The following is a 23,516-nucleotide window of genomic DNA, read 5'->3' on the forward strand; positions in this document are numbered from 1 at the left end:
CTGGGGCTCAGGACCATATTTAAAGGTGGTGTGTGCTCAGGAAGTCTTTATTTTTGAACATTTATTTATTTGGCTGCATTCAAAAGCAGAGACATTACTTTGCCAACAAAGGTTCGTATAGTCAAGGCTGTGGTTTTTCCTGTGGTCATGTATGGATGTGAGAGTTGGACTGTGAAGAAGGCTGAGCGCTGAAGAATTGATGCTTTTGAACTGTGGTGTTGGAGAAGACTCTTGAGAGTCCCTTGGACTGCAAGGAGATCCAACCAGTCCATTCTGAAGGAGATCAGCCCTGGGATTTCTTTGGAAGGAATGATGCTAAAGCTGAAACTCCAGTACTTTGGCCACCTCATGCGAAGAGTTGACTCATTGGAAAAGACTCTGATGCTGGGAGGGATTGGGGGCAGGAGGAGAAGGGGACGATAGAGGATGAGATGGCTGGATGGCATCACTGACTCAATGGACTCAATGGACAGTGAACTCCGGGAGTTGGTGATGGACAGGGAGGCCTGGCGTGCTGCGATTCATGGGGTCGCAAAGAGTCGGACACGACTGAGCAACTGATCTGATCTGATCTGATCAGGTCTTAGTTGCAGTGCCTAGGATCTTCGTTGAGTCATATGGGACCACGCAGTACACAGACTCTGTGTAGCGTAGGCTCAGTAGTTGCTCTGAGGCATGTGGGATCTTAATTCCCCAACCAGGGATCCAACCTGCGTCCCTTGCATTGCAAGGTGGATTCTTAACCATTGGACCACCAGGGAAGCCTCTCAAGAAGTCTTTAGGCCACCTGCCTGTTGGTTGTTTGGTGTGAGGTGTCCCAGCACTGGAGCCTACAAGTGTTGGGTGGGGTCAGGTCCCAGTTTTAATATCCCAACAAGATGTCAGCCTTCAGGTGAGTACTCCTGGATATGTTCGCCACCAGCTTTTATGTCTTAAGAAAGAGCCATAGCCATCCCCTGCCTCCCTGGAAGCCCCTCTAAGACCAGCAGGTACGTTTGGGCCAGGCTTCTGTGAAGTCACTACTTTTGCCCTGGGTCCTGGTGTGCAGGAGACCTTGTATGCATCCTCCAAGAATGGATCCCGATTTCCTGAAGTCCTATGGCACTCCTGCGATCAAGCCCCAAGCCTTCAAGGCCAAATGCTCTGGGGGCTCCTGCTCGTCATACCAGACCTCCCAAGCTGGGGCGCCTGCCATGACCTCAGCACTCTACTCTCACTCCTACAGGAGAATTTCTTTGACATAATAATTCTCCAGTTTGTGGGTCACCCACCTTGGGGATATGGGATTCGATTACATCTCAAGCATGCCCCTCCTATCATCTTGTAGTGATTTCTTTGTGTTTGGATGTAGAATATCTTTTTTGTTAGGTTCCAGACTTTTTTATTGATGGTTGTTCAGCAGTTAGGTGTGATTTTGGTATTTTCGTGGGAGGAGGTGAGCTCAAGGTCTTCTATGCTGCCATTTATCCTAACAACATGTATTCCTTATTTCACATTTATGAGACCTGTTTTACCTCTTTCCTGTGACCCTGGAAGTAAACACTCAAAAACATTCTATTTTCAAAATATCCACACTTAGATAAAGATTGGCCACACTTGGATAAAAAGTTGATGGAAAATTTGTTGTGCTAAGCCCTTGAGCTCATAATGTCAACCCAGCTCAACTACAAAATCTGAGTTCACAAATAACATGCATGGGCATCTTGTATCTGATTGGAGGGGCCCAGCTCCAAGATAGTCATTCATTTGGTCATCTAGCATTCACTGAGCATCTAGTTAGGCCAGAGGACAAGATAACAACACTTGGTTCCTGACCCTAAAAAGTTCACAGTTGAATATTGGAATCAAAAGGACAATGATCCTTTGATAGAAATAAAAGGGCTTTTTCCTGTGCTGCTCTGGCTCGACTTGACTAAGAGCTTCTAGAAAGTTGTGTTAAGTGGGAAACCTCCTGACCTCACTGAGTGCCATGATCACAGGGCTGTCCTTGGTGACAGTAGTTTGTTTTTGGTAATTACCTCATGTCTTCTGTGAGAAACCTGACTCCCAACTGCTGCTGTTGCCTTGTCTGGGAAGGAACCACACAGGCAGGTGGAGTCTTGCTGTGAACTGCAGTTACACTGTGATGGTATCAGTTCTCAGGAGCTGAGTAGAATGTGGTGTGGTCAGCACTCAGAGAGGGTGCCTCCAGGGCTTTCTAAGCACCTTTGTGGGGAAAGTGTCTGGGTAAATATTTTCATCTCTCTTATCTTATCCTCTATTAGTTTTATTTCCTCTCTTAAATTAAATTCAGCTACAGTCCTGAAAACCAAATTTGGCATGTGGTTTTGTTGCACAAATAGCCCATTTTGCTCAGGGACATCAGTGATTTGGCTTCAAACAAAGAGAGTTTTGTTGTGTGGGCTGTTGGATTGTTTGGGAAATATCCTGCTTTTGTTCCAGATGGATCTCCATCCAATCCAGTTTAAATCCCATCTTCCTGCCACCAAGGCAAGTTAGAAGAGACTGCAGCCTGGTGTCAGGACCTCGGTTCCCCCGCATTCCACTGCCATTAAACCCCACTGGAGACATTCCTCTCTGCCTTAGAAACCCCTTTGGGTATCTGCAGTCTCCATCCCCAGGCTAGAGACTGAATTAGCCATGACATGACATACTGTTGGCTCTTTGTTTCTGCGGATGGGAAACCCAAGGTTACACAGGCTTTCCTATAGGTGCAGACTATAAGCACCATACAACATGCTTTTATATAAGGGACTTGAGTATCTCCATTTTAGTAGCCACTGGGGCACCTGGAACCAATCCCTAAGGATACTGGGGGAGGAGCGCATAGCTGTGCATAGCAGGAATCAGCCTTCTGGTTGTAACTATGGTTGGCTATCAAGCAGAATCTCAGGCCTTTCACTGTTTGATGTGGATATCTGATTAGAAGGCTATTCTTGACTGAACTGGAAAAAAGACATAAGCATTCTCTGTCATTGTTCCGTTCAGTCTCCATGAGCTGTGCCAGGACGTTTGTGCCTTGACCATGACCCATTTCTAGCCAGGTTCAGTGGGGCCAATGGGCCTAGGCCCCTTGCTGCCTTAGGTCAATAGAAGAGAAGAGGCTGGTCTGTGTCACAGGCACCACTTGATGGAATTCTCTACACTCACCCACCGGCAGCTTATATACACCCAGTTGTACTCACATGAAGTGATGCGAGCCACACATTCCCTCCTGTGAACTCCAGACCACAGACGGCTAGAGGAAGGACTCAGAGCACCCCCAGAGGACCCCTCAGCGTGTGAGGTTCTTGCAGCTGTCAACTGTGATTAAAGACATTGAGGCACAAGCCCAGCCTGAAACAGCGCACTGGTCACCTCTCTCTTCCATCTAGGCCCAGCCAGCCCCTTCTCTTCTCTCCACAGATCTCCAGGACTTCAAGTTAGATGTGCAGCATGTGATTGAAGTCGATGAGGGGAACACAGCGGTCATCGCCTGCCACCTTCCCGAGAGCCACCCAAAAGCCCAGGTCCGGTACAGTGTCAAACAGGAGTGGCTGGAGGCCTCCCGGGGTGAGTAAACAAGCAGGAGCCTGGAGGTTGGGGCCAGGAAGGAAGTTGGTGCCTCTACAGTGCCTCCCAAACCTTGTCAGTGGCCTACAGCACCTTCCCCATGCTGCTCAGCCATCTGCTATCCTAAGATGCAGCTCTACAGGATACTGAAGGGCCTCAGAATCTCCTCATCCTTTGAGGCCCTGCCAGATGTTGCTGAGCTGTTGCCACTGGATCAGAGCTCTCAGCTCGGAGTTCCAGTCCCTCCCCGTGCCATCTTCCTGCCACTAGGCATGCACTGGAAGGCTGCCTGATGAGCCAGATGTTCCTAGAGCTGAGGGCTCCCTGGTGGGAGGCGGGGCTCTTCCCTGCACAGTAGAGCAGTCTCTCTAGTGGAATCTGAGGTTTTCCCTCTCCCCGTCTTCCTGGTGTTGCAGCCATCACAGCTTCCTGCTCAGGCCACGGTGGGCATGACAGCTGGTCCAGGGGAGACTGAGTGTTCATCTGCAGAGTGCCCACAGGGCACTTCCTCCCACAGATGACCTGCACTTAAGGCCAAATAGACCCTGTGGCTGGACCCTACACCTCAAAATGCATACCTTTTAAAATGCCCTAGAGATTTTTAAATATTTTTGTTAACTTTCTGGTTATGAAACTTTATGGTTATATGTTTACTTTAGAAAATACAAAAAAGTATTTTTTTAAAGATCAAAAGTCTAATCCTGCCACTCAGAAATAACCAAGAGATTAGAGTATGAATGTCTACTGTCCCTGGCAGTGGCCCGTGGAGGAGGCCTGCCCATCCCACAAGAATCAAGGGCTTTTCCCATCCTATTTGGCATTTGCTTAAGCAGCTCACACCTGGGGCAGCCCAGTGACAGGCAGGCACCAGACTCAATGAGCCAGATTATAGGGACATCCAGATGGCCAAGGGCAGGCCACCAGAAAGCTCAGAGCTGATGACCAGTGCTTTGCCTGTCAGGAAGTCAAACACTACCCTAGTTGCCAGGTGTGCAGATACTATGAATCTGTCCCCTGCGGATAGAAGCTGAACTCAGCCCTGGCACCCCACCCCGTGACACCTCAATGCAAAAGCAGACAGAGCCTAGCAGGCCAGTAATGCCAAGGGAAGGGCTTCCATGGTATTCATGGAGAGGGCTAGGGTTGGGGATTAAAATATTCCTCCTTGGCTGTAGAAGTTCAGCAGTGAGATGGCTCAGAGTTGTGACCATGATAAAGACTGATGGGAAATTCTGAAGGCAATTCCCTCCTTCCTGGTGGCTTGGAGGAATGATCAGCTCATCTCCCGTGTTATGCAGCATGGCCTCTCGGTCCTAACAAAAGTCTCTGAGGCAGCATACATCATGCCATCTTACAAGTGAAGAAACAGGACCTGAGAGGTTAATTAACCTGCCCAAGATCACACAGTGTTTGGCAGATCCCAAATCCTGCTTGCTTTCCGTGCTTCTTGAGCACCCTTGAAAATAAGAAATGCTCCTCCACAGGCCTATGTACGAACTCAGGGTGGTGGTGGGGTGTCAGCCAGCCAGTTTGTTAGCTGCTTGTGTGGTGGCACTCCTGGCACTTCTGTACCACTTGGTGTGAGGTTTCATGGGGAGAGTAGCGGTTTCAGTTTGGACTTGGGACTCGGGTCAGCTCCTGGCTTCTGCCCTACATGCCCCGAACCTTCGCGGGAGCTGCAAGTTGCCCTCTTCTGGGCCCACACTCACGCCTTGCCCCTCTGCCCTGTCCTCCCCTCAGATAACTACCTGATCATGCCGTCAGGGAACCTCCAGATCGTGAACGCCAGCCAGGAGGACGAGGGGATGTACAAGTGCGCCGCCTACAACCCGGTGACGCAGGAAGTGAAGACCTCAGGCTCCAGCGACAGGCTGCGCGTGCGCCGTAAGAGGCGGGTCTCGCGGATGGGGGCGGGAGCGGCTGGTGGGACATCCGGGACTCGGGATTCAGCGGCGGTGGGAGGTCTCTCCTTCAGCCAGCCTCTCTCTGCATGTGGCCCTCGGGCTTGTCAAGGGTCCGGGAGTGGCCACACTCACTGGTCGTGTCAGCGCCATGTGAGGGACGTCGTCTGACTCCTGCCTTTTGAGAGCTTTCCTCCGCTGTGGTACTTTCAGAGGAGGGGGACGGGTTGGGATGTGTGTTCTGGGGCAGGACAAATGACAGGAGCGTTTGTGCCTGTGTGAGGCCACCAGGAGTGCTTTGCATTCCTCTGTCTGCACTACAGAAGCGCCCAGCATCTCTGGGGACAGTCCCTGGAGGCCCATGTCACTCTCCATTTCTGTGAGAACGACGGCTGCCTTGGCTGAGCGAGTCCTGTGCGGCAGGCACTTTTCCAGGTTCCCGTGTGTTCGGTAGAGTGACATCTTATGTGGAGTTAGAGTTTAGAATTGGCACCAGTGGCAGATTTACCATGAAGCTAATGAAGCAAAACTTCAATGGGTCCTTGCTCACCTAATTTTGTATCTGTAATACTGTGTTTTTCTTCAAGACAAACTCCCAGCTGTGTAAGTTTCAGATCTTAACAAACACTGAAGCTGCCCTTGGTTGGTGCATAAAGAAATATCACACAGAGTGTGCTTTTTGTGGGGTTCTGAGGAAGGTCCCGTGTAGGAGAGCAGCACTCCTCTCCATCAGTTCTGTGCAGTTTCTACCTCATGTTAAATAAAGCTCTCTGCCTCCTCAGCTGAGCACCTGACGAAATACTTGATCAGCTTTTGGATATGAGAAATGTGTATCTTTAAACCAGAAAGTGTTTCCCCGGTGGCACGAGTGGTAAAGAACCTGTCTGCCAGTGTAGGAGACATAAGAGACGCAGGTTTCATCCCTGGGTCAGGAAGATCCTCTGGAGGAGAGCATGATAAACCACTCCAGTATTCTTGCCTGGAGAATCCCATGGAATGAGGAGCCTGGTGGGCTGTAGTCCATAGGGTTGCAAAGAGTCGGACACAACTAAAGTAACTTAGCACACACACAAACCATAGCTTTAAAGATCTATCCCACTCAGCCCAGCAGGATGCTTCCCGCCAGGTTGTTTGATTCCAATTCCAACCCTCCAGGCTGCGTCCTGGGGTTGGGCTACCTGAAGCAGGGTGGAGGGGATCCTCTGCACCCCATCCTGGTCCCACACACGCTCCTTTCTCTCTTTGCCCCTCCAGGCTCCACTGCCGAGGCTGCCCGCATCATCTACCCACCAGAGGCCCAGACCATCGTTGTCACCAAAGGCCAGAGTCTCATCCTGGAGTGTGTGGCCAGCGGGATCCCACCCCCAAGGGTTACCTGGGCCAAGGATGGCTCCAGTGTTGCCAGCTACAACAAGACACGCTTCCTGTTGAGCAACCTCCTCATTGACACCACCAGCGAGGAGGACTCGGGGACCTACCGCTGCATGGCCGACAACGGGGTTGGGGAGCCCGGGGCCGCAGTCATCCTCTACAACGTCCAGGTGTTCGGTGAGTGCCTCCTACAGACCTCCTTCTCCTTGGCCATCTCTTATCTGCATAGCCTCGCTAGAAGCTCACAAGCATGGTTCAGACAGGGTTACATGCCTTTTGAGAGATCACATGCCAAGTGAGTGAGTGGGGAAGAACTGAGAGTGTAAGAGGCCTTGGCTCCCAGGGACCAGGATGTAGGCGCTGACAGTCCTTCCCAGCTATGACTCTGATGGAGGAGATGTGGGGCCTTTCCTCTCCTCTACAAGTGTCATGGGGAAGCAGTGAGGCTTTCCCCACAGCGGTCCCCTCCCCAGCCTGTCTGGGCCTGGGTTGAAGGACTCTGCCTTCCTTACCTCTGCTCTGGTTTCTTGGCAGAACCCCCCGAGGTCACCATGGAGCTGTCCCAGCTGGTCATCCCTTGGGGCCAGAGCGCCAAGCTCACCTGTGAGGTGCGTGGGAACCCCCCGCCCTCAGTGCTGTGGCTGAGGAATGCTGTGCCCCTCACCTCCAGCCAGCGCCTCCGACTATCCCGTCGCGCCCTGCGGGTGGTCAGCATGGGGCCCGAAGATGAAGGCGTCTACCAGTGCATGGCCGAGAATGAGGTTGGGAGCGCCCACGCTGTGGTCCAGCTGAAGACCGCCAGGCCAGGTGAGTGCAATCCAAGGGACTGGGACACCAGCTGAACATTTACAGAACTTCAAGAAATCTAACTTAAAACCCCTGTGTACAATAAATAAAAATGGCTTTAAATATAATATATAAATGGTTCATTTGTACTACTGAAAATCTGTACTTCAGACTTGTTAGTAAGTTAATATAAATTTGAACTTACAACTAATAATGTTAGTTTCTCAGTCATTGTCACAGAGTTGGACACGACTGAGCAACTAACACAGTTAAGTTCAAATTTACATTAACTTACTAATAAGTCAGAAGTGCAGATTTTCAGCAGTGCAAATAACCCATTTAAATACTGTATTAAAAAAAAAAAACTTTTAGTTTTCAGAATCTCTTGAGTTCCTAGAGTTCTGTAGAACCCAGTTTGACAACCACTGTTCTAACACAAAGCAAAGCATGTCTGTCTTTCTTAGCTTGATTCATTTCAGTTGACATATGCATCGATCATAATTTTAACAATTGCTCGGCAAAGACCAAGCATCTCCATATAAGTAACAGGCTAGTATGTTCTGGTCTGTATAGATTGAGCTGCTGTTTGCTCAGCACTGGTCTAGGCAATGTGGGGCATGCAGAGAAATGTAATAAAGACCCTGCCCTCAAGAACTTTCCTGGGAAGGAAATAAAACTTACTGAAGAATCAACTGGAGAAAAATACAACCAGGAATAACTCGGAGTCAGCATCATCAGGAGCCAACCTGTAGTGCAGGAGGTCAGGTAATAAAAACTGTCATGGTCTGTGTGCAGGTTGGAAAAGAATTTCCGGACATGAGGCAGAAATAGAGGAGACTAAAGTTTACTAGAGTGGGAGATGCTGTTAGAACAGTGGGCCGGCTCAAGGGAGAGCTGAAGCCTTTCACAGGCTAGTAGTCAACTTTTATAGCCTCAAGACAGAGAAAATTCCTCCTGCAATGGTGGCATTAGGTGATTGGTTAGGATGCTATAGGATGGATAGTAGGGTGGGTATTTTACCTGATGTGGGGTCAGGGCACTGGCGGGTTTAGATCCAGAGGCCCACGGCAACAGTTGCTATGGAGCTTCATCAGTTCCAGAGATTTTTTATCTTGTGAACTTGGTACAGGGCTTCACACCTGTGATCTTGGCATAGGGCTCCACAGAAACTAGCGTTGGCACAGTCCGTGGACCCTTCCTGAAGGGAGTGAGGCCCCTCCTGCCTCTGAGAGTCTCAGACACATTTACATTCACAGCTCACATCTCCAGGTCCCCGCAGTGGAGCCGGAAGAGGCCCACACTGTATCCCCCAGTGAGGGGGGACATGTCCCCATACCACCCCCAACACACGCACTCACAGATATGAGAAAGGGCTCCTAGCACCTTGAGAGCAAATTGAGAGAGTTCAGCTAAGACACACGTGAATGCAGGAAAACAGGCTGGTGGCAGGAAGCCTGGGAGGGGCCCTCAGGCTGCCTTTCCACCCTGGCAGGCAGGGGCACAGCCCTCCGTCCCCCCAGAGCCTGGCAGAGTATTGAGGGGACTGATGTCCCCTCAGGTGCCCAGCCCAGGGCTCTTCTTGCCCAAGCAGCTCTTCCCTCTGATTTCTCTGCCTGTTTTCTCTGTGGGGGGACAGCTGAGCAAGTGGCCAGGGGACTAACTGCTTGTCCCTATCTTCTCCCTCCTGCTCGTCTTCCAGGCACCACCCTGAGACCATGGTGGGATGCTCAGTCAGCAACTGTCACACCTCCAGTGCCACCCTCCAGACCTGGCGGCCCCGACCAGATGCCCAAGGGCCACCCAGGGCTATTGAGGCCCCAGGCATCAGAGCAGCCAGCCTCCCCACAATGCCCCGGGGATCAGGGGCCGGTGGCCCCCGCCGAGGCGCCCATCATCCTCAGCTCGCCCCGCACGTCCAAGACTGACTCGTACGAGCTGGTGTGGCGGCCTCGGCATGAGGGCAGCAGCCGGGCACCGATCCTCTACTACGTGGTGAAACACCGCAAGGTATGACGTCGGGTATTGCGGCCACCTCCCTGTGAGGCTGGCTGGGGTATCTGCACCCTGCCCATCTCCCACTGAACTCCTGAAGCTTTCAGGTGGTCTCCAAGGCTGATCCCAACCTTTGTGCTCTCCAGTGTACTTTCCTACCACCTCCCAGGAAGCTGGCTGTGAGTTGGGTGTTGGGGCCCTAAGAGGCTCAAGAAAAAGCCATGGGTGTGCCTCTAGGTCTCAGGCCCACCAACCAGCTTCCAGTCCCAAGAGTTCATAGACTTCCTGTTGACCATCCCCCCACCTCTCCTCTGCCATTTGTTGTTGATGTTTTGTTAAGTAAGCTCTGCTGGTTACATACCTGCAGGAACTCTGGCGTGGCAAGCTAGCTTTAGAGCCAGGAAAACAAATATTTGTGGACAAGTGTTTTCTCTGAGGGCTACAAAATGCTGCCTCAGTTCTCGGGACTCCTTACAGCTCAGGTTTGGCAAGCAGGGATTTGAGCTAAAAAACACATCTTGTTGTTCAGACCTCAGCTATTTCTCGTTGACAGAAGGAAGTCTGTCCAGGTAGATGTTTTGAGGACTGTCAAGGAGGGAATCTCTGGGTCTGATGGGATCAGGGACAGAACTGGGCCCGCCTGTCCTCTTAAACACTGTGCCCTCTGAGACAGGACGGGCTCCCCAGGCTGCCACCCTCGTTCAGGGCTTATACTCTCACCTGCTGCTCCCAGGGGAGAAGGACATTTCCTTTAAGAAAATATCCTGGGAAACATTTCTGTTTATCCCAGGTGCATGCTGTTTTCTTCCTAAGGCCATTGAAAAGTGTGAAAGTATTAGTCCCTCAGTCATGTCTGATTCTTTGCAACCCCATGGACGGTAGCCCACCAGGCTCCTCTGTCTGTAGGATTTCCCCAGGCAAGAATACTGGAGCAGGTTGCCATTTCCTTCTCAAAGGGATCTTCCTGACCCAGGGATCAAACCCGAGTTTCCCGCATTGAAGGTGGATTCTTTACCATATGAACCACCAGGGAGGCCCAAGGCCATTAGACAGTAGAAAACTATTGTTCTTAAAGGGTTTTTAAAAATCTTATTTGATAAGCAGTGCTTCCCTGGTGGCTCAGACAGTAAAGCGTCTGCCTGCAACGCGGGAGACCAGGGTTTGATCCCTCGTTGGGAAGATCCCCTGGAGAAGGAAATGGCAACCCACTTCAGTACTCTTGCCTGGAAAATTCCATGGACTGAGGAGCCTGGTAGGCTACAGTCCATGGGGTCGCAAAGGGTCGGAGAGGGCTGAGCGACTTCACTTTCACTTTTTAATGTATCATAAATGCTAGATTTTATTATGCATTTATTTGTTGCTTGTAAAAGTGCTAGTTGCACTTGGTAGAAAATATGGAAGATATATGACTGTGGAACTGAAAACATTATCAACTTTCTTCCCTCTCCAAAACCAAAGGAAACCAGCTTTGCCCAGGGAACACTGCAGGCTCTGCAGAAGCTGACCTCCTGCTGTGGGCCCCGGCAGCCCCAGCGCTCTCTTCTCACCCTTTCCATGCTCTCTTGGAGACCTCTGGTCAGACCTGTCCACAGAGGCACCTGTGGTCAAGCTGCCTCCTAGGTGGGGGTGAGAGGAGGCAGTTTCTCATTAACCCTTGGCCTGCTGGCCTCCTCATAGGCAGCTAGCAGAGGGGGTGGATGAGTTTTTAACAAAAAGCAGTATTGTTGAGCCCAGGTTATGGTCCTAATCTTTATTTCCCCATGTAACTGGACACCTCTATCGCAGAGTTTGAGACAAAGATCAGGGCAGGCCAAATGCTCATGGTCCCCAGGAGACAAGAACCAGCATGACAGCAAGAATAATATTTTTCGGGCCAATAGGTGGCCGTAAAACCGCCTCCCCAAGAGGCAGGCTGGCAGAGGCCACACGAGGTGATCCGGAAACACCAGGCTGAGGCTGCATTCACCCTCTCAGTGTGCGTGACAGTGACTAATTGCCATTCCATTTCTTATTTTCATTTCTGAGCCCAGTGAAGTGAGGCCAGCACTGGGAGGCCGAGGGAGAAGGGGCGCAGGGGAAGTGGGAGGACAGGGCCCTGCTGGGCCTGGCTGCTGTGGGGATCTGGCCTGTGGGGCACTTGGAACTGTTAGGTGGACTTTGCCAAGTCACAGTTATGTTTTGAAAGCAGTTTCATTCTTGAGGGACTAACTTGTCATAAAGATCATCACACAGGAAAGGACTTTGAAAGCAAAAATCAGCCTTTGGGTTGTATTTTTTCAGCCCCCCTCTCTTGCTGGAGCCTGGGAGTCATTCATCTCATTTTCACTTTTTCACATGCATGAAGCCAGTTTTCATTTCCTGGTGCATCTGCAGACCCTGGGCTACTGTGTTTGGGTTTCCAGCACCATTGGGGATTTTCAGTTTGTAAAAACTTCTCCCCTTGGAACAAATCCTGGAAGCCTGACATGAATGAGCCCAGACCATCCCTGGCCTTTGAATAGTAGGTTTTGTTCTACTTTGGAATATTCTGCTTGGGGGTAAGAGCTTTTCCTACCAGCTGTATAATTCCTTCAGCAGACCAAAGCTTCAGGCCCCAGTAGGCTCTTGGAGATGTGCACAGTTGGCGGGAAGGCTGTGTCCTCAAAGGTGGGGTGGGGGAGGGGGAAACAGCCTCTCGGCAACGCCTATCCGGAAGTCTGGAGCTCCTTGATTTTTTTTCTTTACAGAGCTAGGAAATTGAAGCCATTCAAGAGTAATCTGTGATGGTTATGGTTCATCCATGGTATTTAAGTTCTGATCTAGGCCTGAGGGCAGGAGTAGAAAAAAAAGAGGGTTGAAATCCTCACTGAGGGAGGAAGGGGAGGACAGGTACTTGTTGAGAACCTACTGTGTGCCAGCTTCAGTGAGTCATCGGGTTTAATCTTCAGAATAGGCTGAGAGATTTAACTTGCTCCATTTTAGGAGTGAAAAGCTTAGGGGTCGGGAAGATTAGGGAAATTGCTCAGGGTTTCACCCGGCTGGTAATCTGTGTGTGGTAAGAGACACAGCTGGGATTTGAACCCAGGACTTTCTAGCTCCCAGACTTTCTTTCTAGGGTAGGTGATGTTTATGAGCTTGTTTGCTGGAGTCAAGCCAAGATTTCTGCACTCACTAGTGATGTGGTCTTAGGCAAGTCACTTGTCCCTCTAAGCCTTAGCCTCCCTCCTTGTGAGGTGGGAACTATTAACACCCATCTCTTGGACTGCTGTCATGGAAGTGCTTTTTGGTGCATGTAACTATGTGTTGTAGCACATAGAAGTTAGTGTTAGTCACTCAGTCATTTCTGACTCTCTGCAGCCCCTTGGATCGTAGCCCACCAGGCTCCTCTGTCCATGGGGATTCTCCAGGCAAGAATACCAGAGTGGGTTGCCATTCCCTCCTCCAGGGGATCATCCCAATCCAAGGACTGAACACAGGTTTCCCACATTACTGGCAGATTCTTTACCATCTGAGCCACCAGGGAAGCCCCAGCGCATCCAAGCACTCAGCAAATGTGGCCATTTCCACTGATGCTATTTTTATCCTTCTCATTGTCATCTCATTAGAATATGAGGGTACTGTTTGGTTTCAGCAGATCAAGGAGAAAGAAGTTAAATGGGGATGTTTTTAGAAAAGGGGGAGAGGCCTTTGGAGAAACTCTGAGTAGTGTCAGTCGGGCATTTTGTGCCTCCCCACTGAGTTTTCTTTCATGAGGTTGTTAAATGAGGGATCCAGGAGCCTGGCTTTCCTGGCCCAGCAAGGATGATGTCCTGGGCTTGCAGGACCAGTCTGCCTTCTGTAGGGCCAATCTCCCCGCCAATCTGCCCGTCTCCCTCCCTTTCTTCTGCCCTGTTGGGCTCAACTCTGCTTTTCTTGTAAACCGTGGCCACTTGTAGTTCCATGCAAGAGGCTGGTCCTTATACCAGCCACCTTCTCTAGCAGGTCACCAACTCCTCTGATGACTGGACCATCTCTGGCATTCCAGCCAGCCAACACCGCCTGACCCTCACCAGACTAGACCCTGGGAGCTTGTATGAGGTGGAGATGGCGGCCTACAACTGTGCAGGCGAAGGCCAGACGGCCATGGTCACCTTCCGAACTGGTAAGGGTCCAGTATTCCCTGGCTTAGGGTCTCCGTGGGCCTGAGCAGTCCTACAAGGTCAGATGGAAGCCCTGTTCACCTTGCTCCAGCTGTTCACCTTGAACTTTATCTTCCTTCTGGCTTCTGCCTCCCTGTGGTCTGTGTGCCCTGTCGAGGCTGCGGTCCCACCTCCCGTCAGGAGAGGTACCAGCTGACCTCTGGCATTCCTTTGCCCCCTTCACACTTGGGGGCCACATGTAATTCCATGCCCATCAGATGGAGCTAAAAATCAGACCACGCTTCTAATGCCATCTGTTAATCTGCATGATATTGTCAGACACCCTAGTAGAACTTCAGGCAGAAAAGACTATGGAAGGAGAGCCCTAATGCACATTCTCTCTTGTGCTGATCTCAACCCATTTCTACCCAGGACGACGGCCCAAACCTGAAATTGTGGCCAGCAAGGAGCAGCAGATCCAGAGAGATGACCCTGGAGCTGGCCCCCAGAGCAGCAGCCAGCCGGACCATGGCCGCCTGTCCCGTAAGCCCCCAGCAGCCCTGCGGGCGGGGTGGCGAGCATCAGGATGGGACCCAGGGCCACTGCCTCAGAAGGCTCACTGCTGCAGTGAGTGGGGCCTGGGAGTCCTTGTGACCTTCTCCTGGCCTCTCCACGGTTGACCACAGGAAGAGATAATGGACTGGAACTTTTCAAGAGCTCCTCCCTAGACAGTGACCCAGGGAGCCCAGGGATCTGATGCGGCCAGCAGGGGTGCAGGGCTGTGGAGTGGGGCTGGCTCCCTTCCCACCAGGGTAGAGAGCTGTGGGGTGGGGCTGGCTCCCTTCCCACCAGGGTAGAGGGCTGTGGGGTGGGGCTGGCTCCCGTCAGGAACAGGCCAAGTCTAGTCACATTACCACCACCCTCTCATCCCTTCCTCCCTCCCGCTTCCTTCCTGCCACGTGGATGGTCTCCTCTAGCTCCAGAAGCTCCAGACAGGCCTACTATCTCCATGGCCTCTGAGACTTCAGTGTATGTGACCTGGATTCCCCGTGGGAATGGTGGCTTCCCCATCCAGTCCTTCCGTGTGGAGTACAAGAAGCTGAAGAAAGTGGGAGACTGGATTCTAGCCACCAGCGCTATCCCTCCCTCCCGGCTCTCGGTGGAGATCACAGGCCTAGAGAAAGGTAGGGCCCTGGCCAACTGCCCTCTGTCCCCTGGCAGCCGCCAGCTCCCTGGAGGAGAAGGGAAGCTTTGGAGGGTCTTCTCTCTGCTTGTCCCCCACCCACCACCAGGTTCTCGTGGCCATTCTTGGTCATGTTACCTCAGCCCCCTCTGCCTCCCTCTTTCCATAAATAGTCCCAAACCACCTTCTGGCTCTTTTCTGATGAGGGTCTGAGTTCTAGAGTCCTTTAGGGCTTGCTTTTGGGGAAAGACTGCCCAGAAGACCCCTCTAGGTCCTCAGCCTGCATGGGCTGAGCGGGAGGCAGGTGGTGTCTCCCGGCCCCCGGTTCAAGGAGTCTCTCTCCCCAGGCACCTCCTACAAGTTCCGAGTCCGGGCTCTGAACATGCTCGGGGAGAGCGAGCCCAGCGCCCCCTCCCGGCCCTACGTGGTGTCAGGCTACAGCAGCCGAGTGTACGAGAGGCCCGTGGCAGGCCCTTACATCACCTTCACTGATGCCGTCAACGAGACCACCATCATGCTCAAGTGGATGGTGAGTGGTCTGGTGCAGCCGGCAGTGGAGTGACGGGACCAAGCTGTGTCCTGGACAGAAGTGGACGGCAGTGTGGGCAGGAAGGAGTCACCTTTCTCCCTCCCTTGGCTCATCCTAAGCTGCCTCCCCTTAGGTGTTCCTGGGAATTGGGCCCGAGAGGCTCACCCTCACAATACCCAGGAAGCTTCAGAGGGGACTCGGAAGAAATGGCAGTTTGTTTCTCTAAAAGCTGGGGACTCCTAGGCTACGTAAAATAACGAGTAATCTCTAAGTCATTGTCCAGAGAGCCTGGAGATCATCAGAAATGTCTGTCTGGGTCCCCAGTGAATTCTAGGCTGGGTAATATTTCCATCCACCAGTGGTTCTGCTCACATGATGATTTCTCTGCTCCATTGTCAACTTGTTTCTTCTTTATTCCCTGCAGTATATCCCAGCAAGTAACAACAACACCCCAATCCATGGCTTTTATATCTATTACCGACCCACAGACAGTGACAACGACAGTGACTACAAGAAGGACATGGTGGAAGGTGAGGAACCCTTGTGAGGTTTTCCCGTGTGAGGTAGGTTCCCCTATTGTCAGGGGAGCCAGAAGCTGGGGAAAGGAGAAAACCTGGGCTAGCATGCCCCATAGTGTTGGCTCTTCCATGATGTACTTGGGGTCATTGGGTTCATAGGCCCTCATGCTTCCTTCCCAGGGTGATGGCACAGCAGGACCGTGGATGGGCCTCCAGAACACCTCCTCCAGTGGGCAGCGAGCAAACATGTGCACAATCACCACCTCTGACTCTCTCGGTCTCTCCCCCAGGGGATCGATACTGGCATTCCATCAGCCACCTCCAGCCAGAGACCTCCTATGACATTAAGATGCAGTGCTTCAATGAAGGAGGGGAGAGCGAGTTCAGCAACGTGATGATCTGTGAGACCAAAGGTGAGTCTCTTGGGGTTCGCCACTCTCCTCTTGCTCTTCCCAGCAGGTTGGGCAAAGCCACCGCTGTGTGTGCTGGGTTTCTCTTCTCCGGAATGACTCCTTATCTTCCAAGTATCCCCCAGCTTTGCCACTTTTACCCATCTGTTCATTGGCCTGTGCCTCTTATCAAGTACCAATGGGGATGCCATCATGACAGTTTCATGGAACTTGGGATTTAACTCATACGTGATCTCATGGACTAGAACCCGGTCTTGAGAGCTTTCTATAAACACTTTATTCCTATGATAACATCTGGTACTTACGCTGGTTGGTTTACTTAGTTTAACTACAACCCCATGAGAGAAACCAAGCATCAGGACATGTTATACCTTGACCAAGGTCACACAGCCAGTTAGTGGCGGAGCACGCTGTGGGCCAGGTTCATCTAACTACAAGGCCAGACTCTCTCCCTGCACTGAAACATGTTAAATTTTAGCACTTAGTCAAGTGGATAGATATTTCCATTTTGCAAACACTGAAAGGTGGATTGTAAGAAAACAATCTGGACAAGTATATCTGGAGGATGGAGACAAGGAAACAGTCAGTTTTCCTGTGACGTCAGCTCACTCTGTCTCCCGTGTGCCCTTCCTGCCCTTGTCTGTCTCGTGCAGGGAAGTGAGGGGTGCACACACAGCCAGCAGTCCCCTCTCAGGTGACACAAAGTGCCCAGGGCAGAGGACAGAGCCTTTACATGGGCTTTGCAAGGGTCTTCTGGAAGAACTGAGCCTTCAGCCGGGTGGAGGGAGCCGCCTGGGGGACAGGACAAGCCTGCACGTACCTCCATCTGGTAGGAGTGTGTGGCACTGGAAGCGAGAGGGGGCAGCGCTCAGAGAAGAGGCCAGGGACACTGGGAGGCAGTGGGATCATCAAGGACCCCGTGGGCTGTGAGGTGGAGAAGGGTCGTCGTTGCATTTGTCAGGAAGGTGACTGTGCAGAACTGAGGGGCGACAACTGGGGCCATGAAGCAAAGGTGAAGAGGAGGGTGGGTGTGAGTTTCTTTTTCTGAGGACGTATAGGGAGGACCAGGGACGTGGTGCGTTGAGGCTGAGAGAGAGCAAAAGGAGTTCAGGGTAAACTTGAGGTTTTGAGCTGAGGTGGCACTCAGGTGGAGGTGCCATTTATCGAGATGGGGAGACCAGCAGAGAACCCCATCCCGGGTGGAAGGAGCGAGGTGTGAACCACTTGGAGACGCACCAAGTCTGGCTCTTCTGAGACACTGGAATGCAGGTGTCCTGTGAGGGAGCAGGTCTCATGCCCAGGCAGGGCCCTGCGTGAGGGTATTTGGCAGTTGTCAGGATATAGGCTGAAATCGTGGGAACAGAATAGAGTGAAGAAGAAGAGAGAGTGTAGACTGAGCGGGACCAGGAGGACTTGTCGGTGCCTGAAGCAGAGACAGGAAGAAAAGGGCAAGGAGAGAGGAATACAAGCAGCAGCAGCATTCCGAGAGGTTGTGGGAAACCCAGAGGACTGTTGTATCAGAAACTCAGGGGAAAGACAGCTGGGGAAAGGAGCTGACGGCGTCAGCCACACCCTGATGAGAGCAGAAGGATGAGGAGGTGCCACCTCACGGACTTGGGATTGGTGTTTCCCAAGCACTGTCGGTCCACGAGCCCAAACCCATGTCCCAGCTCAGACCCGTGGCTTTGCATCTCCAGTGTGCCCAGGAATAGCAGCTTCACATGGAAGTTCTTCATTTTCAGTTCTTTTTGGTTTCCTGCATTTTTAAATATTCTCTTCCCAAAGATCCCCAGCTATTCTTTTAGAAAGTTCCTATAACACTTCTGCCCCAAAATCCAGCCTGACCCTCGCTCTTAGTCTATAAATATTTCAGGATATATTTTGAAATGTAAGGGTCAAGTTTCTTCAGCCACACCCAGTTTCACATTAGATGTCTGTTTCGTGCTGAGCTTGGACACCACACTCCTCTACCAGAGGCACTGCCTTATGAGTTTGACCCCATTTCTCACACCTGTGGAATCGGGGTATTGTTGTCCTATTTGTCATGAAAGAAACGTCAAAGAAATAGAGGCTGATGTGAGTTTTGTCCCCATTACAGCTCGGAAGTCTTCTGGTCAGCCCGGTCGACTTCCACCCCCAACTCTGGCCCCACCTCAGCCACCACCCCCTGAAACCATGGAGCGGCCAGTGGGCACGGGGGCCATGGTGGCCCGCTCTAGTGACCTGCCCTATCTGATCGTTGGGGTCGTCCTGGGCTCTGTCGTCCTCATCATCGTTGCCTTCATCCCCTTCTGCTTGTGGAGGGCCTGGTCTAAGCAAAGTGAGTGAGTGACCCTCCTCAGCACCAAGGGGAAGGACCCCGGGGCAGGGAGAAAGGAGGTGGGGCCTTGCAGCCCCCAAGGAGGCCTCTGCCTGGGTCCCAGGGAGCTGGATCCCAGGCACCCTGCTTCGTGCTGATGGGAGCTCAGGTTCCTGGTGGGTCCTCCAGAGGGATGGGAGAGGCATGGGATGCTCACAGGTCTTGGAAGGGGGAGAGGAGGGAGTGGGAGTTGCTCTGTCGTCACGGCATTCCCGGGGGCTCAGCGCTTACCTAGGTTCTGTCTCCTTTTACTCTGTGAAGCTGCCGATTGGCCACACGCTGACCCTGCCTCTGCCTGCCTCCTCAGGTCTGCGGCTGCCTTGAGCTGCCCCCTAACCCTCGGTTAATCTGAGTTATCCACTGAGTTATCCACTGAGTTCTGCTTCAAATGGCAACGCATCTGGTCACCTGGCTTCATTTAAATATTGCGCTCCTTCTGTTCACTTACCACTGTGTTCTCCCAGACCCTGGTCCTACGTCTCCTCTCCTACTGCAATAAATAAAGTCTAGCTGTGAGGAAGGGGGTGATAGGAAGAATTTTCTGGGAGAATATTCTCTCACCTGGGGCAGTGTCAATTCCCTGCCTACCTTATTTGACGTTAAATCCTCAGGAGTTTTCTGAGATTCATATGGGACTTTTTTACCAGCTGCCCCAGGCCTCCTTGACCTAAACATAGCTCTGTCTTGTGTTCTTCCAGAGCATACAACAGACCTGGGATTTCCTCGAAGTGCCCTTCTGTCCTCCTCCTGCCAGTACACTATGGTACCACTGGGAGGGCTCCCAGGCCACCGGGCCACTGGGCAGCCCTACCTCAGTGGCACCAATGGCCGGGCCTGTGCCAACGGGGTACGCGTGAACAGGGCTTGCCCTGTAGCTGCCATGGGCTACCCAGGCGTGAAGCCACAGCAGCACTGTCCAGGGGAGCTTCAGCAGGTAACGTGGCTCTGGGAGCAGCGTGGGCGCACAGGTATGGGGTGCCACGGAGGGGTGGCCGGGCCGCCTCCTGGGACTTCTTCCCTCCCAGGCTCTCAATCCTGGGCTGCTGAACAAAGAACGGGAAAGTTACCTGGACTCTGATGTGACCTTCTCGTCACTCTTTGAGCAGCAGGAGGATGTGAACAGCGTGCTGAGGCAGACCTTTCTTGGCAATGGATACGACCCCCACAGTCCACAAATTCCCAGGTACCCCGGCCTCCCACTCCTGAGCCTCAGAGCTTGCTTTCTTCCTGGCTCCCCAAACCCGGCATCAGTCACTGAGAGGGGAGCCCTATTGTGCCCCTCAGGGATCCTCTTGTGACAGCTTGCTCCACTGGACTCTGAGAGGGAGTTGTTGTGTTTGCAATTATGATGCCTTTTCTGCTCAGAAATTCTCCCCTTGCTTGTCAGTCCAGAGCAGCGCCACACAGCTGGCTATATCCACAGGCCCCTGGACACCTGACTCCACATCCTTTCACATACTCGGGACACACATGGAATCAAATGGAAATAGACTAGACTTGCCCGTGCAAGTGATGATGTGGCACTCTTGATGTCCTGAGGGGAGCAGCCCCTGCCCTGTCTGAGCTCTACCTAGCTCTGGTGCCCACAGACAGGGGAGCAGCCAGGGATGTGGGATCCAGGCCCACTCTTCCCCTCCCTCACCCCTCCCCCGTCTGCTTCTGTGCATGCAGAGCACCCAGGTCTAACCCAGACGAGGGCGCTTTCCTGTATACACTGCCCGATGACTCAGCTCACCAGCTGCCCCCGCCACACCGGGACTGCCACCACCTCCAGGAGCAGCCTGAAGCCACGGGCCAGCCAGGCATGAGGAGTGTACCCCAGAGTCCTGGGCTGGAAGCCATGTGGGACCCTGTTTTTCACCCAGGTCAGTGCCAAGGGCAGGGTGAAATAAGATAGACATCCATGCCCCAGGAGTGACATGAGGCAGGGAGAGAACAGTGATGCTTGAGGGTGATGCTTGGTAAAGACCATCCACAGCTTGTATATCCAGGATGGGGATGTGAAGGGGAGCTGGCCGCCTCCTTCCCTGCTGAAGGCCCAGCAGATCTGCAGGAGGGTGTCCGTTAGGTCCAAGCTGTGTGCTCAGAGACTGAGAAAGGGTACTTCTCCATTTCAGAGAAAGAAACCTTTTTGGTCTCAGCATTTCAAGGCAATTTGCAAATTCCTGCTGCCCCTTTCATCAAACTAAGGGGCACTTTCTCATCACTCTGAAGTACCTTGCTCTGCTGGGTCCTACGTCCTTATTAAGGAATGAGGTTGTACCCATCATTAAGAAGCCAAGTTCTCACGTCATAGAACTCTTGGCTTCCACCAGACTTTCCCTCCAGGGGACTCAATGCACAGTGCCCCCCAGCCCAGCCACTGGCTTTCTTTGTGTCCATCTTTTTGATACCTGGTTGGGTACAGGCTGGTTCAGAGAATGAGCTGATGTTTCTTAGCCTTCATGGAGTGGATGCTAGGTCACATGCAGATCCTGGACCCTGGCTCTGGGAGATGAAATTCCAATACAGGCACAGTTGTGAGTGAGACACTCACGGCCAGAAAGCATGGGGAGGCTGGACTGTCAGCCCACACCTGGAGAGAGTAGGACTGTCTTGCACAGTTCCTGGGCTTAGCCCCCCTCATTCCCCCCCCCCCCCCCCAGTTACAGGGTAAATGCAGGAGGGTCTCCGCTTCCACCACTGAAAAGGGCAGGTGGGACGTGGGTAAGAAGTGGACCATGCCAGGTCTATGACTGTCCCTAGAGGGAGTGCAGCTGTTCTTGTGTATCGATAGCTGTGGGTCTCTGTGTCTCCTTTAAGGCCATGTAGCCAACTTCTTTTCCAGAGACTGAGCGCTGTTCCTGGTCAGTCTGGACCCTAACATTGCCCACTTCTCTCTCCCCTCAGGACCCCCGTGCTGCCTGGGCCTCGTGCCAGTTGAAGAGGTGGACAGTCCCGACTCCTGCCCCGTGGGGAGAGGAGACTGGTGTCCCCAGCACCCCTCGGGGTCCTATGCGGGGCAGGAACTCGGGGTGCGGCTCTCCCCGAGCCCACCAGTGCACGTGTCTTTTGAAACACCACCTCCTACAATTTAGGCAGAAGCTGATACCCCACAAAGACTATATATTATTTTTTTTTAAAGAGAAGAAATTGGTATTTATTTTTCTATAATAGCCATATTTATGTATTTATGCACTTGTAAATAAATGTATGTTTTTATAATTCTGGAGAGACACAGCAAGTCCTCCCCACTGAGGTCTGAGATGGAAAACAAGCCACAACAGAACAGGCATCAACAGGCGAAGAGCAACACAGTCTGAGGAGGCAACATTTCCCTTGGACCCTGTGCCACTGCCCCAGGGGGTGGGGGTGCAGCAGACCCACAGAAAAGCCTGTGGGAGGAGGACTCCTAGGCACACCATCTACAGTGACCGTGAGAGAAACAAAGCCAGCGCCACGGCCTCAGAGCTGGAGCCACCCGTGACGGCAGCTGGATCTGGTGCTGCTGGCAACGTTTTCCCGAGATGCCCGTGAGATAGACCGAGATGTGTATAGTACTGTGAGCATTAGCAAACCTTTCAGAAGCAATAATCTGTGACAACATATCTCTGTAAAAATAAACACTGTAATGTCTAAATAAATGTTTAGTCTTCCCTATAACCTTCAGCTTAGTCATGTATGAGTCAGCATTCTCCTCAGATGTTAGGATTCAGTCTGAGCATTTGAAGAAACATCCACTTGCAACGTTTTCAGATCTGTCAAGGAGAGATCTGGAAAAGGCGGCAACTGTTTCTGGTTTTGTCCTTTTAAAAATTGAATGTCAGTTGTGTTTTCATCAATGCAGATGCGTGGTAACTGTCTGTCCAAGAGGGGGACAGGGTACATTGGGCGAGGAGAAGCAGATGCACCGTTCTCTGACTGGACTTGAGGTAAAGCTTTGGGCAGCTCGAAGGAATGAGACTCATCTTTTCTATGCAGGTGTGTGCTGACTAAGTATTTTCTCTCAAATACCATTTAGTGAAGTGCTGTGCTACACCTGAATGTACGCTGCCTGGTAAAATTCATTTCCCTTTTTCCCAAAGACACACCAACGTAGCCGGAGGACTTTACTCACTAGTTGTTTAAAATGAACGTTTACTCACTGCCCTCCAACCACAGGATCAACCTTTGTATGTACAAGTGGTAAAATGGAGGCCAAAGCTTTTTGCTGAGAGCCCTAACACACTTTTAACTGTTTTCAGGAGGGAAATGTATCTTCTAGATTTCAGTAGAATTGAGTTACAGATGAAATGCCACTTGAGACACTTAATCCTGTTAAGAGTCATCAATGGCAGACCCTAGCTTCACACTCTAGTCACGAATTGGATAAACAAAGTCCTAGGAAGGCCCCAGGAGTGACTTTGATGATTCTGGACAAGTGCACCCTCTGCTGGCAAAAATAGGTTCTTGCAGCCTTTCTCCATCCAGCAGCTAAATTGGAACATGGTTTTTAGAAAAGCAGTATTTTTAAAATATTTTAAGAAATGAAGGACTGTAAGGAATATGGAAATTATAGGAAAGGAGAAACAGAGCAGGGAAGAGAAGACTTCAGACAAGACTGAAGAAGCAGGGAAGATTCAGATTTCTGGCAGAATTGTGACTTCCGATAAAATCTGGCATGGAGGGCCTAGAGGAGGAGGGGGACAAGTCTCACCTCTCAAATCTGGGCTGTAACTCACCTAGCCCACTGGCTTTTTTAAATCTTCGTTTTTTTGTGTGTTTTTTTTTGTTTTGTTTTGTTTTTATGCTTACTGGTTGTCAAAGTAAGTTTTGGTGAATGCTATGGATGGAAGTGGT

General features: G+C 51.7%; 1 protein-coding gene across 19 annotated transcripts in view; it reads left to right on the forward strand.

The window, feature by feature from the left end:
* BOC (BOC cell adhesion associated, oncogene regulated) overlaps positions 1–22,340 on the forward strand; it is a 100,006-nt gene extending 77,666 nt beyond the window's left edge. For 16 of the 19 annotated variants that reach the window (XM_055568174.1, XM_055568175.1, XM_055568176.1 and 13 more), the window contains 16 exons: positions 3,406–3,552; positions 5,293–5,436; positions 6,708–7,001; positions 7,359–7,631; positions 9,310–9,617; positions 13,560–13,722; positions 14,132–14,242; positions 14,677–14,883; positions 15,230–15,411; positions 15,836–15,941; positions 16,220–16,342; positions 18,438–18,659; positions 19,397–19,632; positions 19,724–19,881; positions 20,370–20,563; positions 21,588–22,340. In XM_055568174.1, coding sequence (XP_055424149.1) covers positions 3,406–3,552; positions 5,293–5,436; positions 6,708–7,001; positions 7,359–7,631; positions 9,310–9,617; positions 13,560–13,722; positions 14,132–14,242; positions 14,677–14,883; positions 15,230–15,411; positions 15,836–15,941; positions 16,220–16,342; positions 18,438–18,659; positions 19,397–19,632; positions 19,724–19,881; positions 20,370–20,563; positions 21,588–21,775 — 3,056 coding nt within the window. In that variant the 3' untranslated portion in view covers positions 21,776–22,340. The remainder of the gene's footprint in view (positions 1–3,405; positions 3,553–5,292; positions 5,437–6,707; positions 7,002–7,358; positions 7,632–9,309; positions 9,618–13,559; positions 13,723–14,131; positions 14,243–14,676; positions 14,884–15,229; positions 15,412–15,835; positions 15,942–16,219; positions 16,343–18,437; positions 18,660–19,396; positions 19,633–19,723; positions 19,882–20,369; positions 20,564–21,587) is intronic. The other 3 variants (XM_055568186.1, XM_055568187.1, XM_055568188.1) reach the window with 3 other exon arrangements.
* The last annotated feature ends 1,176 nt before the right edge of the window (positions 22,341–23,516 follow it).

The sequence above is a fragment of the Bubalus kerabau genome, chromosome 2 (assembly GCF_029407905.1).
Source record: "Bubalus kerabau isolate K-KA32 ecotype Philippines breed swamp buffalo chromosome 2, PCC_UOA_SB_1v2, whole genome shotgun sequence".
NCBI classification, from domain to species: Eukaryota; Metazoa; Chordata; class Mammalia; order Artiodactyla; family Bovidae; genus Bubalus; species Bubalus kerabau.